Source organism: Hippopotamus amphibius, chromosome 2, assembly GCF_030028045.1.
Source record: "Hippopotamus amphibius kiboko isolate mHipAmp2 chromosome 2, mHipAmp2.hap2, whole genome shotgun sequence".
Lineage (NCBI taxonomy): Eukaryota > Metazoa > Chordata > Mammalia > Artiodactyla > Hippopotamidae > Hippopotamus > Hippopotamus amphibius.
The window spans coordinates 188313902-188332813 of record NC_080187.1 but is presented as its reverse complement, the minus strand read 5'-3'; the positions used below and the strand labels follow the sequence as shown (position 1 = coordinate 188332813).

The 18912-nt window shown below is 40.3% G+C and overlaps 1 protein-coding gene across 3 annotated transcripts in view; it reads left to right on the top strand.

The window, feature by feature from the left end:
• Positions 1-18912, top strand: part of GATM (glycine amidinotransferase) — a 33696-nt gene extending 14784 nt beyond the window's left edge. Inside the window, exons 1-9 of one of the 3 annotated variants that reach the window (XM_057722036.1) lie at positions 4084-4266; positions 5745-5963; positions 11425-11620; positions 12398-12588; positions 13569-13706; positions 13847-14011; positions 15305-15368; positions 15789-15905; positions 17862-18912. In XM_057722036.1, the coding sequence (XP_057578019.1) occupies positions 4198-4266; positions 5745-5963; positions 11425-11620; positions 12398-12588; positions 13569-13706; positions 13847-14011; positions 15305-15368; positions 15789-15905; positions 17862-17974 (1272 nt within the window). In that variant the 5' untranslated portion in view covers positions 4084-4197 and the 3' untranslated portion in view covers positions 17975-18912. Of the gene's footprint in view, positions 1-4083; positions 4267-5744; positions 5964-11424; positions 11621-12397; positions 12589-13568; positions 13707-13846; positions 14012-15304; positions 15369-15788; positions 15906-17861 lie in introns of those variants that run through there. The other 2 variants (XM_057722037.1, XM_057722039.1) reach the window with 2 other exon arrangements.

The following is an 18912-nucleotide window of genomic DNA, read 5'->3' as shown; positions in this document are numbered from 1 at the left end:
AGGAGAATACAGTGTTGCAGGGGCAAGCCAGTCTCACAGCATTTCAGGTCCAGGAACTGGATTTCATCAGTTTACCCAGAATTGACTAGGCAGGCAGGAAAGGGAGAACATTAGGAAGGAGAACATACTTTGAAAGCAAGTACTGGGCTACACCTACCAAACTCACCAGACTTTGAAGGATAAGCTAGAATAATGATTTAATATTTGACAATGAAGCCTCTACCTTTCACTTGTGCTCATCCTGCAGGGTAAGCCCTTCCCCACGTCAAGGTTCCCAGGAATAAGAAGGTTGCTTGGTAAACTCAGAATCTGAAGGAGGTGAATATTCTTAAAGGATATTCCATCAAAATCCAGGAAATTATTCTCGTCCTCAATAAACATCAGCTTTCCAGGGAACAGAATATTCTTTTTTTAAAATAATTAATTAATTGGCTGTGTTGGGTCTTCATTGCTGCACACGGGTTTTGTCTAGTTGCGGCAAGTGGGAGCTACTCTTTGTTGTGGTGCGTAGGCTCCTCGTTGCCATGGCTCCTCTTGTTGTGGAGCACAGGCTCTAGGCATGTGGGCTTCAGTTAGTTGCGGCGCACAGGCTTAGTTAATCCGCGGCATGTGGGATCTTCCTGGAGCAGGGATCGAACCTGTGTCCCTTGCACTGGCAGGCGGATTCTCAACCAATGTGCCACCTAGGAAGTCCCCAGAATATTCTGACTCCATCCTTAGGTAGAACTGGATGAATAGACTCTGATAGATTGTACACTCTGGCTTCCTTTGTAAAAACTCCATTTTGACAATCATGTCTCTATAAATGCAGTCCTTTAAATACTTATTTGTTTATTAGGTAATTCATTCACGTGTTCGAAATGTAAAAGTACAATAGGGTATACAGTGAAAAATCTCCCTCTTACCCTGTCTCCCAGTTAGCCAGGTCCCTGCCCCAAGGCCAACTTGTATTATCCATGTACCCTTCCAGAGATATTTTATTAATGCAGTCCAAATAATACTTTTTAAAAATTGCATCTTTCTTTAATTACATTCCAGTCATGAGAATATATTTGTCATCTTGTTTGAACTTGAGTAATCCCACTTTTTTAAAATTTAATTTGAGAGATATCCTGTCTCTTAAACTATAGGTACAAATGACTCTTAGAGTGGGTAACTTCTGCTGACAGCCAGTCTTATCTGTGTGCGTGTGTGCGTATGTGCGTGTGTGTTACCAGCTTCACAGAGTATCTGTATCTCTAAGTTCTAGGAACACGTTATGATTGCTTCCTATGTACAGATTCTGAAGTCAATCATGATAGTAAAATAATGAATTCTTACAATAAGCTCTTTTGTTATTTATTTTCATAACCCAATGACTATGCTAGCTTTCTGTTTTAATCTCAGGACACATTTCAAAAACTCTGTACTTTGTTGGCTGGAACCCGGTAGAGTTGGGCAGATCCCCAAAGCAACAGTATTGAGGGAGAAACTGGAAAGCAGAATCATTTGCTATGCTTCTGATGTGTTTTCTTTTCTTTGCCCTCTCACCCGTTCCCCCACCACATTACCCTAAATTATGCCTCTAGATTAACAAGAGTATACTACTATCAGACATGAACATGCATAACCATTAGTTATGAGACCACCAGGATCCTACAGGTTACTGGTGTCACACTAACCTATTGCCAGTGGGGAAAAAGAAGGCAGAGTTCACAGTCTAGTCCATTTCTTCTGCAAAAAGCAGCAGCCAAAGACCAAGGTGTTGACAGGTATCACCATCAATACTTTGTAGAGTTGGCTCAGTAGCACACGAACAAACCAGTGTGGAAGACTTGTGCTTCCAACTGATGAGGTTAATCTAAAAACTGTTACAGAATCTCTTCCAGAGCAAAAAATAAATTAATAATAAATTAACACATAGGAAAGGAAAAGAAGGGGGTGAGGAAGTGTGTTGATTTGCTTTTATAGCAGTAGGATTGGTTTGGGTGGCTCTATTCATATACTTTCCCCTGGATTCCAGGACATAAGGGTATGATCTATTGAAGAGGAAAATTAGAAGTTTGCACTCAGCTAGAAATAACTTCATGCTTGCTCTGCTTCTGTAAAATCTGCTTGCTGTGCGAAGATAAGAACAAGATGACCTAGCAATCAACTGTAACCTTAAGATGTTCTGATAAGTATGGAATGTTCTGCTCTTGCTCCTGCAAGTTTCTGTTTGGAAACCCCCTGCGCATAACCCATAGCAATGCCCACACTCTGTAACTGCCCGTAACCTACAGTAACCAGGTAATCAATCAACCAATGCTAACTGTAACCATGTGCACTGACCCCTATAAAAGTAAAGCTCACCCTGAGCTCAGGGCCCCAGAACTTTAGAGCATTAGCTCATCTGGAACCGCCGGCTTAATAAACCTGAGTTCTCCAACCCTCCGAGTGTGGTGCTTGGTTTCTCCACAGACCAATTCGATTTCCGCAACACTATGGCTATAATAAGAGTTTTTTTTTTAATGTAAAACTTAATAACACCCTGGTCTTATTATTTCCAGACACTCCCAATTCTTACATCTACAAAATTAAAAGTCTCTTTAATGAGTGACATGATCTCAGACAGAAATGGTACAGAGTAATGTCAATATCACTTGTTGTGTATACTTACTGTCCCCTTACATCCTTTATTGAGAAGCAGCACATCTCTAGCCATGCTAAGTACACTGAGAGAATTAGACCTTAGAGGTGGCTACATTTAATTGTTGGGAGAAGGCACTTTGTGAAATTTGAGAAATGTTAGAGATTTCCCAAAGCCTTTAATAGAAGTGTGACACCTTCATTAGAAAGATGAAGGAATTTGATTCCAGGTCAAATAGCAAGTTAGTAGCAATGCTAAGACAGGAATCTAGATTTACTAGCTCCTTTCACCCAATTATCACATTTGGAGGCCTCCTTATTGTTAGAGCTGGTAAAATACTACCTCATATTCATATAGCTCTTTGTGCCACAGTAAGTTCAACATGTACAATCTCTCCTTTTGGCCCATTTGTGTGCTAGGAACAGTAAATGCAATTGTTCTCCCTTTGAGGATAAGATTGCAACTCAAGAAGACACATAGCAGTCTATCACACAGTCAAGACCAGAACCCAGTTCTCCCAATCCCCTCTCCATGGCTGTTTGAACCACGCTATCCTGCTTGTCTAGTGCCTTCCATCAATGAACTGGAAAACACGTGTGAGACACAATTTAAAAGACAGCTCATTAAAAATAAATAATTACATATTTTGTAGGTGCAGACATGAAATACTCAAATCTCTCTGTCCCTGCTCCTTCTAGCAACTTAAACATTAAACCGAGTTCTCCAGTTTTGCACAAATCTGCAGCCGTTAAAACTTCGCACTCTTAAGGAGCTACTTTTCTAACAAATATATCCTTATCAAATTGAAACAAAAATTTAAATACATGAAATAGAAGGGAAAAAACTCTCTGTAGTCCTCCCTTCTTTCTGGCCTACATTTATCTCTATTTTCATGATTGAATTTCTCAAGCCAGGGGCACATGGCCAAAGACTATTTGAAAAGGAAAACAGGCTAGTGAGTGGACCGCGTAGCACCCTGGGGAGCGGATGACCTGGGTTCCAGACTGGATGGGTCTAGTCCCCATCCCGGTGTTGCCCTGAGAATCCACCTAAACGTGAGGTGGTCTCGTTCACTGCAAAATGAGGGGACTGGGTCACGGACATGAATTGAAACGTGAGACTGCAGTCACACTTTGCATGTTTAAATCCATAAATGCACGTTTAAAACAATGCATGTATCTATCATTACGTGGACTCTTCGGCAGTCGTATCCTCTTCCGCGTCCTTGAGACCGGGGGCCTGGTTCGGTGGACCCGGGCGGGGCTGGCGCAGCGCGGCGGACGCCAGAGGGGGCGCTGACACGCTAACAAAGGGCCCCGCGCCCCGGGCCGCCCCCGCCGTTCCTAACGCGGGGCGGCCCCTCGAGCCGCGGTGCGCTCGGAGGCCCTCCCGGCAGCCAGTGGGGCGCGCGGGGAGGGGAGGGGGAGGGGAGGGGAGGGGAGGGGAGGGGTGGGGGCGGCCGGGGCGGGGCGAAGCTACAAAAGGCCGCGCGCCCGGACACCCAGCTGCGGGCTCGCACTCGGGAGGCTCGGACGGAGGCGGCCGAGCGCAGGGCACAGTCGGTTTGTGGACCAGACGGGCGAGGGGCGATGCTGCGGGTGCGGTGTCTGCGCGGCGGGAGCCGCGGCGCCGAAGCGGTGCACTACATCGGGTCTCGGGTGCGTGCGCCGCAGCCTCGTCGGGCGGCCGCGTGCTCTCCCCCGGCCTTCCCTCGCTTTCCCCCGCCGGCCTTGCGCTGCCGTCTCTCTCCCGGGCCCCTCTGGAAGCTCGGCTTCAGGAGCCTTTGCGGGCTGTTGGGGGCTTGGCGGTGTCCCTGGGGCAGGGGGCGTGCACTGGGGCCACGCCCGGTGGGTACAGCTGCTGTCTGCGCGCCTCGGGCCGCGGTGGCCGTCAGCGCGGGGGACCCTGCCCTCCCCAGCCGGAGGGGGTGGGGGCGACAAGCAGCACCTTTTAGTGAAAGGGTGGCCTTTGGGGGGGTCATTGCCCTGGGTGGGCAGAGAGCTGGGCATGCCTGTAGAGTGGATGCACGGGAGAAGGGGCGAAGTGGGACTCGGGGACGGAGGGGGAGTGAGCGGGCCCATTCCAAGTGTAACTTGGAGTCCTGAGTCGCGAGAGGAGTTGGAGCTAGTTCGGTCTGTACCCAGATTTCTGCCCGGTCCTGCCCTCCGCTTCCCTGGTATGCAAGCACGCGCCTGCAGACCCTCCCTAGCTCCTGGGACAGGAATAGCCTGGCAGTTTGGCTCCCGCCAGCAACTAGTTTCAGATGAGCTGTCACTCCCTCTTGCTTTGGTCTCCACCCTGGCTTCCTTCCCTCCTGTCTTCTTCCGAAGGCTTTTAACAGAGTCGGGCAGAGATGGGGGGCGGAATGTGTTGAGGTTTGCCCAGCATAGGAGGGACTCTCCCTCCTCTGGAGTTTATAGGCCCTGCATTGTCCAAAGGCTTTTCTGAAGTTCTCAGATCTCCCTTCTAGTTGTTTAAGTTTGTACCTGGGTTAGTTAATATTTATCTTGGCCAGGGTACTGTGGACCATCTGTAAAATAAGCCCATGGCACTTGGTCACTCTCTCATAATCGCAGTGCCAAAGAATGTGAAGTGTGTGTCAGTGAGGAAAAATTTATGGTTTGAAGCTGATTATTCTGAAAGATAAAGTCATTTACGAATGTGTCTATATTTTCATTTGCAGGGGGGAAAAACCCTTATACTAGTAACCTTTGGTCCTGAAGGGGAAAGGAGGCTCCCTTCCCCAGCTTGACTTGGCAGGGAGATCCGGAGCTGCTTTCTGTGGTTTTCTGGGAAGAAGGGTGACCCATCATCTGCAGAAGAGTGGCTTAAAGCTTGACTGCAAAAAAACATTCTGAGATATAAATGGGGGTGCATGGTCTTTGGGGACAAAAATCTTCTGAGGCGTTAACATAATAGATAAAAAGATAATGTATAAATAAACACAAAAGTAAAATCTCCTGTAACCCCACTACCCACCTCTACACTAACATCTCAGTTTACATCCTCCTAAAAGATTGTAAATGCCTGACTGTGTTAGCACAGGTTTTCATCCCATTTCTACTCCCCTCTCCCACCCCCCACCCCCCAAGTACTGTACAGGACCACACAATAATCTTTTCTTTGTTCTCGGAAGCTTGGAAGAACTGTAACAGGATGGGTGCAGCGAACTTTCCAGAGCACCCAGGCAGCTACGGCCTCCTCCCGGAATTCCTGTGCAGCTGACGACAAGGCCACTGATCCTCTGCCCAAGGATTGCCCTGTCTCCTCTTACAATGAATGGGACCCCTTAGAGGAAGTGATAGTGGGCAGAGCAGAAAATGCCTGTGTTCCACCATTCACCGTGGAGGTGAAGGTAAAGCCAGGGTTTCACATGTCTGAGCGGGTTCACTCCTCACAGTCTGCGGTCTGGCTTCTGCTCCCACTCTCTGTAACTGCATTCACTTTAGCTTACCCAGGACCACCCAAATCCAGTGGCTGATGTTATCTCACTTGGCATCTCTGCAGTATTTGACACTGTTTACACTAGTGATTACTCCCTCCTTCAGGTTCAGGGAGAGCTTTTCTGGGGATATTAGTTCTTTCTCTGTTCCTCACGTCTTCTTCCTTTACAGGTCTGTAATGTTGGAGTTGAACAGAATTTCACTGTAACTGTTCTCACAGCTTCACCCCACCCCTCCACTCTGGTCCAGATCTCTCTCCTGAATTCTGTCCCTATGAATACATTAAATTCCTTGCTGGATATTGCCACCGGACCTCACACGTGGCACCTTTGAGTTTAGCTGCCAGCCACTCTGCACAACTGGGATCTTCTCCATTCCTTCCTTTCAGTTTTTGGCATTCCTGTTTATTCAAGCTAAAACATCAAAGATCCATCTTTTATTTATTTCTCCTTCACTCACATCCTCCACATCCATTCTCCAAGGTCTAACAAGTCTTTTGTCAAAATGAACCTTCCCTCCTTCCCTCTGCTACTACCTTAAGTCAGGATCTCATCGACTGCCTGGACTATTGCAGTTAACTCCTACCTGGTCTCCCCTATTTGCTGAACTCTGTGAACCACCTCCAGCTTCTATCAGAGTGATTCTTGAAAGACAAAATTCAACATTGTTACTCATCTCCTGTCAATCTTCTATTTTGCCAGCCTCTCACCTCTAATAATTTCACCCAGTTTTCAGCAAACTTTATAAGGTAACCATATAAACAGCCAAACTAGACTACTCACTGTTCCCCAAACAAGCCTCAGGCCTTTGCCCTGACCTAGAACTCTCCCACCTACCTTCCTGCACCCCTTTTGTCTGCAGTTTAAACTTCCCCCTCTTCCTACCACCTAGTTCTAGTGGCACCTCTCATGAAGCCTTCCAGAATTTCCCTGGCAACAAGTCATATCTTCCTTTTTAAAATCTTTTAGTGCTCTTTATCCATAATATTTTTATGACCAGAGCCTCTGTGGGCTGGGGTTCCAGTTGTATACTGCATAAGGGTTCCACCCACACTGTAGACACAGCCTAAGCTCCCATTAATAACGGGTTACAAATATATCTTCAATGTACTTAAATTCTTCCTGACTATTAACATTTTTTTTTGCCATGTGGGTTGAGGAATAAGTTCTGTTACATTACTGTCATCATCACCAGAAATGTTGCCTACCTTGTATCAGAGTTCCAGAGTTGTCAGCACAAAAGAGCTTGCTTTCCATCTGGAGAGATACAGTGTTTACAAAGTTTATGTTTATGATGTTTACATAGAAATGAAGACTAACACTAAGTATCTTATGGCAAGGCAGTTGAACTCAAGTGCCAGGGGAGCTAAGGGAAAACAATGACCAAATGCTGGATAGTTAAGAAGTCTTCTTCCTAAACAAAGAAAATAATTCTCGAGTTAGACCTTGAAAAGAAGGTAATAGAAAAAGTCATAACTTCTTCTAATTGTTCTGAAACTGTTGTTGGTTCTGATATTTGAAATTTGATGAACAGATTAACTTATGTATCATCCACGTGTTTTAAAAAGGCATGATCCTTTTAAAATCTTTTCTTGAAAGGAAGTCCCATCCCCTAACCATTTTAATTGGGTGAAATTAAATGTCAAATTCAGGCAATAGTTTATCCTCTTTATCTTTAGAATAATTGATTTTCATATCATGTGATCTTATGGAATCAGAATTCTAAGACATTATTTTGAGTTCTTTGTCACTTGATTTATGACTTTAGATTTTGAAATTTCATGCACTTTTGGAAGGTGTGCCAGGCTGAAGTCAGGAGATCAGGATTGAATTAGGTATTTGATAAAAGCTTATTACCCACTCTCAGTTAATCAGCTGTTTGACCTTGTGATCTTGATTCCACAAATTTCTGGGTCTCACTAAAATGAAGATATTAAGAAGTTTGCTATCTACCTAAAGAGGTTAAATAAGAAGGTAAAAGGTTACATGTGTATTTTTAAAGGACAAAACTACAGTTCATTACAGTTGTGTGGAAGCAGCTGGCTGCTGAGTCTATTGAGGGTATAATGATTGTAGATAATAGTAGCATTATCAGGATTCGTTTCATTCCTTTGTCTGGTTACTTCTGCTTTATGCCACATATGAAACTAGGTATTGAGGGAGAGGACAGTAAATCTGAGGCACGCATGGCCCCTAGAAGGCAAGGTCTTATCTTCTAGTTGGAGAAAAATGACACAGATATATTCATCAGTTTGGGACCAATGAAATACAAAATAATGTAAAAATATAAAACCATTTATAGGCAGTTAGAGCGCAAGACACGTTGAAAGATATAAACACTGGAGAAATTTTATGGGAACGAGGAACATAGGCATCAGGAAGCATGATTTTTGAAAGGTATATGGCTTTTTATTCTGCAAAACGTAGTGAATACTTTCCATCAAATATGTGCTTTTTGTTTTGCTTTTGTCTTTTTTTTTATAAAGCCCTTGCTAAAAGGACTTTTAAAATTATAAAATTGAGTGGGATTAATTGGGAGATTGGGATTACATATATACGCTACTATGTATAAAATAGGTAACTAATGAGAACCTACTGTACAGCACAGGGAATTCTACTCAGTGCTCTGTGGTGACCTAAATGGGAAGGAAATCCAAAAGGGGATATATGTATAGCTGATTCACTTTGCTGTACAGCAGAAACTAACACAATATTGTAAAGCAACTATACTCCAATAAAAATTAATTAAAAAAATACAAAGTCGATCAAGGTTACTGTAATATATAATTTTGCAGCTGGATAAATAATAAGTTTCTGTTGAGATTTCCTAGCCTTCCAGAGACAGTATTTAAAATTCACTTGGCAAACACCCCTGAAGGATTTTAGGTTCCGAAAGACTATCAAGTTTCTAGGAATGCAGCCACATTTCTGCAACAGATTATTAAAAACATCGCATGCTAAGCATTTAATATAGTGTTTTTTGTTTTTTGTTTTTATCTTGCAGACACTTGGTAAATGATTGCTGACTCACTTAGCAGGATTTTAAAGGAAGTGTAAATAATTTCCAACTATCTTTTGGAAAATGTAGCCTGGCCTGGTCATTTAGACTTTGTCCAACCTTAGCCAGAGTATGAACTAAACAAGAGAATTCACACTTGTTCAAATAACTTATTTCTCCCAGGAAAGTTTACTTTATATTTATCAAGCAAGCTTCACTCTGCACAAATAGTCACATGGGATACTTGGGAATGTGTCCAGCGAGACAACATGGCTGTGCATCTGCTGTAACCCAGTGTTAAATTTTCAAAGGCTTCTTGTCCCCTCGTGGACTGTAAGAGATGTGCCTGGCATGAGAAGGAGGAAGTGGTGAATGGATGAGTAGTACCAGGATGTGTCTGAGAGGAATATAAAGAGTTATTATTATCCTCTCCTCTGTTTGCTACTGCAGGACTTCCTAGAAGTAGAAAACAATAGAGGACTCTTATTTTGTTTTGTTTTTTAAAAGAGTGGATTGATTTTAACAAATACTCAAATTTTTAATTCTGATAACATTTTTCGTGGGCCAGAAATTGAGCTTATTGTTTGGCTATAGATCTTCAAAATTAAAGCAACTAACTGATCATTTAGACAGGGGTTGGCGAGCTTTTTCTGTACAAGGCCAGATAATAAATGTTTCAGGCTTTGCACTCTCAACTCTGCCACTGTAGTGCAAAACCACCACAGACAATATGTAAATGAATGAGTATGTCTGTGTTCCGCAGACCTTTATTTACAAAAACAGGCAGCAGTCCAGGTTTGGCCCGTGGACTTTGGTTTGCCAGCTCCTGTTTTAGAGCTTCACTGGCATCTCCCTGTTTGCTGAAGACCTGTTTTTCAGATTCTTATTCCCTCTCCAGCAGGCTCAGCTCCAGTCTAATTGATGTGAACCTAGATACTGAACTAACAAGAGGCAGGTCTGCTTCCATATGTTTGATATTTATCAGGCTGAGATGAAAGTGGAAGTGGAGACATAAAGTCTGGAAAAGACATGGTCTTTGACATTAAAGAGCTAGACATCTCGACATTCTATCTTGTTACCCAGCTTCCCCTTCTTTATAGCATGCACCACTGTCTGAAATTGTCTGATTTGTGGTGGAAACCTTATCAGACATGATTAAGACTAGTAGTTGGTTAATCAATGATATAAGGAAACATTTTAAAAATACCTGCTTTAAACTTTTTTAAAACTTAAAAGATATAAATGGACACTGCTTTGCCAACCTTTTGATGAAAGTCCAAGGCTTTTCCTTAGCATTTGGACCTTCTGATTGGAATTCTGCTTTATCTGTCTTGATGAATTATATCCATATGCATCACCTCATTTCCCAACATATTTCTTTAATTTGACTGAGAACTTTGCACATGCAAAACAATCTGAATGAAGAATCCTAGATTTTTATACTTTTGAAAACCAGTATTTAACAGTTGTTGTACCTACATAATTCAATAGTAATTTTTAGCAAATTGAGCCTTTTTAAAGCATTCAACTTCTTTCCTTTCAGTTGTCTTTTAAAATGGACACTTGGACACTTTCTAAATGTTAAGCTTTTTTTTTTTTTCAGCTGCTTAAAAATTTATGAATATGCTTATCAGATCACTTCTTTTTATGGAGAAAGGACCTGAAGCAATATGAGAGCTTGGATGGATTGGGGTGAAGAGAGGTGTGGTGGGGAGAGACACGTTGGCAGGGAAGGGTAGGAAGCACTAAAGGCAGACTTGCACTGCTGCACAATTTTGCCAAGTGGTAATTCTGCTGAATGACAAAATAATCAGTAGTAGGTTTTTAAGAGAAACAAAGCACAGTTGAGAGTATGTCCCTAACCTTTAAGGGAGCAGTGTCCTATTTTCCTACAAAGTATCTTGAAATGCTGTTTTTTAGATAGAATTCTGGGATATACGGATAGCCCATGGTTTTATCTTCGTATAGGTGTGCTTTTATTCTCTTAAGCCATTTTGTTTATTCTCTCATTTGATCTCATTGAGACCGTCTAACAGGAGCACCCATGTCCTATTTTGTCTATGAAGCATGTAAAAACTGGCCCAAGAGCATTCCAAGCCCATGTGAGGGCAGACATGCTATGTGCGGTAAGGCATGAGATCTCAGGCAGAAGGAACAAAAGGTCTCAAAACATCAAGAGAATTTAGAGATCTTCAACAAATATTGAGTGTCTTCCCAGAGAGTCAGTGTGCTTGGTTCTGGGGATGAGCACTGGACAAGAGGTGGTCTCAGTCTCCATACTGTTGAGTTATACAAGTAATTGCTGATAACCTATGAACTATCTTGAGTTGTATTTTTTTCCCTGTAAGTATTTCACTGACTTTCTTTTGGTTCTAGGCCAACACATATGAAAAGTACTGGCCTTTTTACCAAAAGTATGGGGGCCATTATTTTCCCAAAGATCACTTGAAAAAGGCTGTTGCCGAAATTGAAGAAATGTGCAATATTTTAAAAATGGAAGGAGTGACAGTGAGGAGGCCTGACCCCATTGACTGGTCGTTGAAGTATAAAACTCCTGATTTTGAGTCTACGGGTAAGTGATGTTGGATACTTAAGCTGCTAGTGTCTTAATTTTTTAAAAATTTCTCTCAATATGTAAGGAGAAAGCTCTGATTATTTCTCAGAGATTCCTTTGTTTTAATAATCCTTCAAAACTTTAAAGATTATTTAGGAACAGTTTGGTTCTTTTTGGTTAGATTAAGATGTACATATTCTAAACTCCATCAGAAATCTAGAATTTCCTTGAAAGAAACTGCTTTTCTAAACTTCATGAGCATTTCCTTACATAAGAACAGTGGATTCCATTTAATTTTCCTCAAGAACAGAAATTAAAAGGGGAATAGGAACATTCCCATTTTACTTTTAACTGACATTACTGCAGGATTGTTCTTGTGTCTGAGTTCAGTGTGTTCTAATTTACAGTTGTATAAGTGATCCTTGGCCCTGTTTTCATCTTGTGATACTCATTCCCTGAAAAACTCTGTTAGGAGTTACAAAAGGTGAAAACTTGGTGGTTCAAGATCTTTTGAACAAGAGATGCTTCTTTTTCTCTTTTCTTCTTCCTCTCTACGTTTTTGTTTGTTTGTTTGTTTTTCTATTTGGCTTGGCTTCACCATCCCCACACAGAATTCATGTTAACAATTTAGCATGTAGCATTTAATATATTTTCATTTGCATATAATTATATGCATATACACATATAGATTTTCTGTAATTTTTTTTTACCAAAGAATGAGATCACATTATATAGACTCTAATGTCTTGGAAATTAGCATCACTGAGGTTGCTCTGGAACTTTCTGGCCTGACAGGTTTATATGGTGCGATGCCTCGAGACATCCTGATAGTTGTGGGAAATGAGATTATCGAGGCTCCCATGGCCTGGCGCGCTCGCTTCTTTGAGTACCGCGCATACAGAGCAATTATCAAAGATTACTTCCGCCGTGGGGCCAAGTGGACAACAGCTCCTAAGCCCACAATGGCTGATGAGCTTTATGACCAGGTAAGTCCCCAATTATAGGAGAGCTTACTAGTAACTTTTCTAAATAATCCACAGAGACTGAGAATTCTCTGATACCTTGTCTTTATTATGTATTTCAGAAACTGAGATCACCTACTTTTCAAAAAATGATAGTTTTATGATGAAAATAATAGTAAATGATACTGTGATAATAATAGTAATAATAGCTAACACTTAGTGGTGTTTACCATGTGCCAGATCTTGAGCTAAGTACTTGATTTACATCCTCAGTCCTATTTATTTTTCACAACAACCGCATGAGGGAGTAGTTTCATCCCATTACAGGGAGGAAAAGTTGCCTAAAGGCACACAGCTACTCATTGGTGGAGACTGAAAAGTCACTAGGCTGAACTCCAGCCTTTTCTAGAAAAAGAATTTGGTCTGTAGGCCATATCCACAACAAAAGGAAGTATATGTCTCTTATTAGATCACTTACTATTTGATCACTTGTAGAAAGAATCAAAAAATAAAAATTTCTTTAAACCCTTTATGGGTTTAAAGACAGAAGCAAATAATGAATCTATTACCCAATCTACACACCCGATCAAATTTGGTGGGAGATGCGTGGCATCTCATTTTATGGTATAAGTTAGGCTCAGCATCAAATTCCTTTTCTAAAAGAACAGAATGACTTCATCCTGTTGATTTTCAATACTGTAGATAGCTGCAAAAATCAATGTATGGGTTTTGGAATATCTTCAGATTCATTACTGCCTCTGTACCACTTGCTGGCAAGTATCAGGAACTTGTCATGCCTAGTTTTTAATTTTTTTATTGTTGGTTTGGCTTTTTTGGTCCACTTAGCATGGGCCTACATCTTCCCATGCATGTTTCAGTCTAGAACAGGGTGGTAGTATTTTGGGAAATGATGATGTTGAACTAATTTTCTTAGTAACAAAGGCCCTATGAATCATCTCCTTATGAACCGATGTGTTACGTGTGTTCATTCTTGTTCCAATTAGGATTACCCTATCCGTTCTGTAGAAGACAGACACAAATTGGCTGCTCAGGGAAAATTTGTGACGACTGAGTTTGAGCCATGCTTTGATGCTGCTGACTTCATTCGAGCTGGAAGAGATATCTTTGCACAGAGGAGCCAGGTTGATAGAGACTGCCTCAGAAATTTCGCACTTTATTATTATATTTTAAATTTCCAAATTAAAATATTTTCATCCTATTTTTAGTTATCTAAACACAGAACCAAATCTTTATGGGTTTATGTCTCCTTTTTTATTTTCAGGTTACAAACTACATGGGCATTGAATGGATGCGTAAGCATCTCGCTCCAGACTACAGAGTGCATATAGTCTCCTTTAAAGACCCCAATCCAATGCACATTGATGCCACCTTCAATATCATTGGGCCCGGTCTTGTGCTTTCCAACCCTGACCGACCATGTCACCAGGTAGGGGAGTTCTTAGGACTCTGGAAAATCAATAGTGTCTGGCAACTGAAGGAATTGCCACTATTATTTTAAGCACTTCCATGATTCCTAATGGTTCTAAATGACAAATGCATCAGTGCTCAACATCATTATGATCAAACATTGGGTAGCATATGTTATATTTACTACAGGATGTCCAGCACTCAGAAGTATACACTGTAGCTGTGATAATTAGCGTAGTGTCATCAGACTTTGACTTTGGCTGCTTGCTGCTGTCAGAGCATCAAGTTTGTGTGTGTTGTATTTTTATTGAACAGAGTGGTAATACCTCATAACTTGCAGCCGAGGTTCCTCAGCAGATGAATTGCAAACAAGGTGATCTCTGCATGTCTGGGGTAACACCACTGGGCAGTGGGTGTCTTCTTCCCTCTGCAATGGGACCCCTTTCAGCCAGCCCCACCCTGCAGGGAAGAGCAGAGCCACTGCCCTGCAGCAGGTCTATCCCTCCTGCAGCCTCCTACTTCTGCCCACTGCCCCCTGCTTCCAGTTGGGCAGTGAGTGATTTTGTGTTATTTGCTGGGCTGCAGTACACCATTGCAAAATTCACTTGTTTTACCATATCACTGTTCATTTCTATTCCATATATTTAGACCCAATGACCAAGATTACGTATTCACTTCATTTTAATATAATTGATTTATATATACTTTATATAAATCAATTATATGTTATTAAAATTTATTTAATATTATTTACTGATATACTAAGTGGGTATGTGAACATAGGGATGGTTGGATTATAATAGGTCACTGGAGACAGATATGGTTCTTTGGGAGTACATTCCTAACATCTGTCTTTATACCATGGTCACAGATGCAAAGTGGCAGACTATGAAGTGGACGGACTATGGGTTTGACATAGTCGTATTTTGTTCCCTTATAACTAAATAATAGGAAATATTTTCATTTTCCTTAATAAAAATTTCTCAAGGAAAGTATCTTTAGTCTTTTCAAATCTCTGAAACCTGTGAAAAGCACAAGAATATTTTTTAAAGCCTTAACATTTCTGTTACTTTTTAACTTTAATCTGGCAATCTGAGGATCTTGTGTACATTTTAACTATGATTCAGACAAAATCATCCAAATGTTTTCAAATTTTAATTTTTTAATTCTGGCAGTTGAGAAGACAGCTTCTCAAAAAGAATTATTAATCACAAGGGCTATCAGAGACCAAGAATGATAAGAATAGTATCTATTATAGATTCAAGCCTCTTTGGGTTTGGGGGTTTTTTTTTTTTTTTTTTTGGTCTTGCAGATTGATCTTTTCAAGAAAGCAGGATGGACCATAGTTACTCCTCCAATACCAGTCATCCCAGATGGTATGTTTACTTTTGAATACTCATAGCCTACAGTTATTACTTCAGTGGCCAAGAATCTTTCATCTATAGATAGTAGCCCACATATTAGCAATTTAGAATATTTCCCTGGTCAGGAGTAAACTGGTGCTTGGGACTACAGGTACTAGAGCAAGGCTGGAATTGTGTTCACAACCTCTCCTTCCATAGAAAATGAAAGTGAAAAGACAGGGAAAATCAGTATAAAACAACATAGTGGAAAGCAAGAAATGGCTTTTTAAAAACAACAAGGTGAAATCCAAACATGTAATGAGCATAGATTGATTCATAACATTTACAGATAGTTGTAAGATTAAAATAAAGCTTCACAGGGAAACTGATCTATTGAAAGAATTGAGCTGTGAATGACAGCAGACATGATTTAATGGTCGTTGCTGTTTTTAGATCACCCACTCTGGATGTCTTCCAAATGGCTTTCCATGAATGTCTTAATGCTAGATGAAAAGCGTGTCATGGTGGATGCCAATGAAGTCCCAATTCAAAAGATGTTTGAAAAGCTGGGTATGTACAATAAATGAAACATATTGCCATATTCGAAAATATTAAATGAGAAGAAATGACATGCTAGGTTTGATGTATAATTTATCAAAGTGCTGTTCCTTTTAGAAGTACCAAGTTATTATTTCATAGATGACAAAATTTTTTTTTCAATAATCACCATCTCATAAGGTTGGAGATATATCCCAGGCTCCTCCGACACCCCCTTAGCAATCTTCTATGACTTCTCTAACCTCCTGGTGCCCAAGTGTGGAGAACTACCCCTTTGTAGATGAGCATATAGATGATTTGGCTCTTCCGCAAATAAGAAACTGTTGGGGGTTCTTTAAAAGTAATTTAATTGTCATTACATATTTTAAAGGACATATAAGGATACAGATATAGAAGTGACATGTGTGATAAGCACTGTGAACAAAGAAATGAAATACAATAGAGAATGTCAGTAAATCATTTCAGCTTTGAACTAAAAAGCAGAACTGGTTATGACTCGGGTGGGAGTTTGCTTATCCTGCTATTCAAAATTTAGACCAGTTATTCTATACTGAGAAAAGTGTTGAAAGAAAGAATTTTCATATGGCTGTTATTAGGGTGCAGAAGTATATTTGTTTACCACTCTTTATCATTCTACTTAACATAACCTAAGTGTCAAAGCCAGGCAGTATACTTGTTGAAATCAAGTCATATTTTGATTTATGTCATGTTTTAGGTGTACTACTCGGAAGATATTGTTTGCCCCTTTGAAACATCCCTCTTAAATGAAGTATCAGTTTAAAAGGATTCGCTTATTAGTTTTAGATTGAGCCCAATCTAATGATTTCACCTCTAATGCTATCCCACTTTTTATTCCTGGCTTTTGTTAAATAACCCAATTGCTTGGGTTCAGTTTCCTTGTCCGTTAAGGTTTTATTGTTTCTCAATTTAAAATATCATAAAGTACCAAATATTTGATTTATCATTTTATTTTTAATAAAGTCTTTTGGAACATAGAGAACTTGTTAAAGCAAATTGAGTTCTCTCCAGTTCAGGGTTAATACGGCTCTAGCCATCTGCCTAAGATAAGTTTTTCTATCAGGAAACATATGCTCATGGTTAAAAGCCTACTTCTTATCCCAAGCCCACTCTTTAAGCTGTGTCCAAACCCTGTTTTTACTTTTCAAAGTCCTGCTCAGTCTCACTTTCTCAGGAAAGGCTTTCCAGATGACTCATGCTGCCTTTCTAACTATACCAATGGACCCGTTAGCAACTCTGTAGCTTAGCTTTCTTCTCAAAATAATGGGTTCCTCAAGAGAGGAGAATAGATTTTTCTTTTTAAAATCCCACTATGCCAAACACAACAGTTTTTTCCTAAATACCATTGGTTGACTGGGCCATGTACATCGTAACCAAGTTAATACAGATGGTGCCAGATTAAACTAATTGCCTGAGTAGCTTTGGTACCTGTATGACCATACAACCCAGATGAGCTCTGTTCCGTTGTTTCCTTAAGGTGGCCTGGTCAAGCTACTTGTGTCAGATAAACTCTGCTTATATGTGAGTAGGTAAAGTCAACTTTTCAGGTTGGCTAAATTATACTTTTCTTACTAAATTGACATGGTAAAATTAGAAACAATCTGACAAAGTAGTTAAAGCATACTTGTGAAAGGCCTTGAAATTTTACTACGTGGTTGTTTTTGAACATTTGTCAACTATATCTGCTCATGAAACCCTGTTGACGTGTGAATAGTCAATAGAACAAAATAGACTTCAGAGTCTCTGCTGACTTTTTGGTCAAGGTTTTATATTAGCAGTGGAATAGATTAGATGAAATATAATTGGTGAATAAAATTGAAAGGCTATCCTGGGTTGGGGTATACTTAAGGGTTAGAATCACAGGATTCCTACCCATTTTTAGGCTCACTTCTATAGAAGAATCTTCATGTGAGTCTATCTAACTGGCCACATCTCTCTCTTTCCATGCAGGTATCAGTACCATTAAGGTTAACATTCGTAATGCCAATTCGCTGGGAGGAGGCTTCCACTGCTGGACCTGCGATGTCCGGCGCCGAGGCACCCTGCAGTCCTACTTTGACTGACCAGGCCTGCTGGGGCTTGGGGCCTGGCCTCAAATAAACCTGGAAAGCTTAGGGACAAGTTTCATTCTCCTGCTTTAAAAGTGCATGAACTGTAGTGCTTTAAACAATCATATCCTTAACAGGGGTCTTAAGCCTGGTTTATTTTTATTACTTTTCTTTGATAAAAGTAAAATAACTTGTGCTAGGTCTTACTCTCTACTCCTAAATTTTTTGCTGGTTGGCTTCAAGCATAAAAATTTGGTGAATGTCTACCAAAACAAAAATTAGTCATTTGAGTAACTTGGCCACTAATATATTTAACCATCTACCTCTGTTTTTAATTTTCTTTCCAAAAGGCAGCTTGAAATGTGGGTCCTAATCTTCACTTTATTTTCTTTTTGCTAAACTTGTGGATGTTTGTATCACTTCTTTTTTCTAAATGAAAGACTCAGAATGTACACAGATCTTAAGTAGAACTAGATAATTGTCTCTTTTTCTAATAAGGAATTCTGGTAATTTTTAATTTTTTGTTTTAAAAAATAACCTAGACTATGCATACATTTAAGTGAGTTTTCCGTGAATATTTTTAATATTCTCATCTCAACATTGATGATATTTTCTACTAAAAGCCTTTTCATACAACTTACCTCATTTCAAGTGATTTGTTTTAATCTCTTTTTTCTTCTCTGTCCAAAATTTTAGAGAAATATTTAGCGCAACAGGATATAACTATCAGTTCCAGTTTCTAAATTTTGGTGTTCAGTATCTAATGGATACGTTGCATCTTTGGTAATCTAAGATTTGTTTACAGATGTGCAAATTATTTAAAGCACAGACTTTAAAAGCATTAAAAAAAAAAAAAGCTAATGGAGGTAAAAACCTACATGTGATGTGAAATAATTTTAATGTTGGATACTGTACATGTATTTTTATTCTAATAAACTTTTGTGTTACAGAAT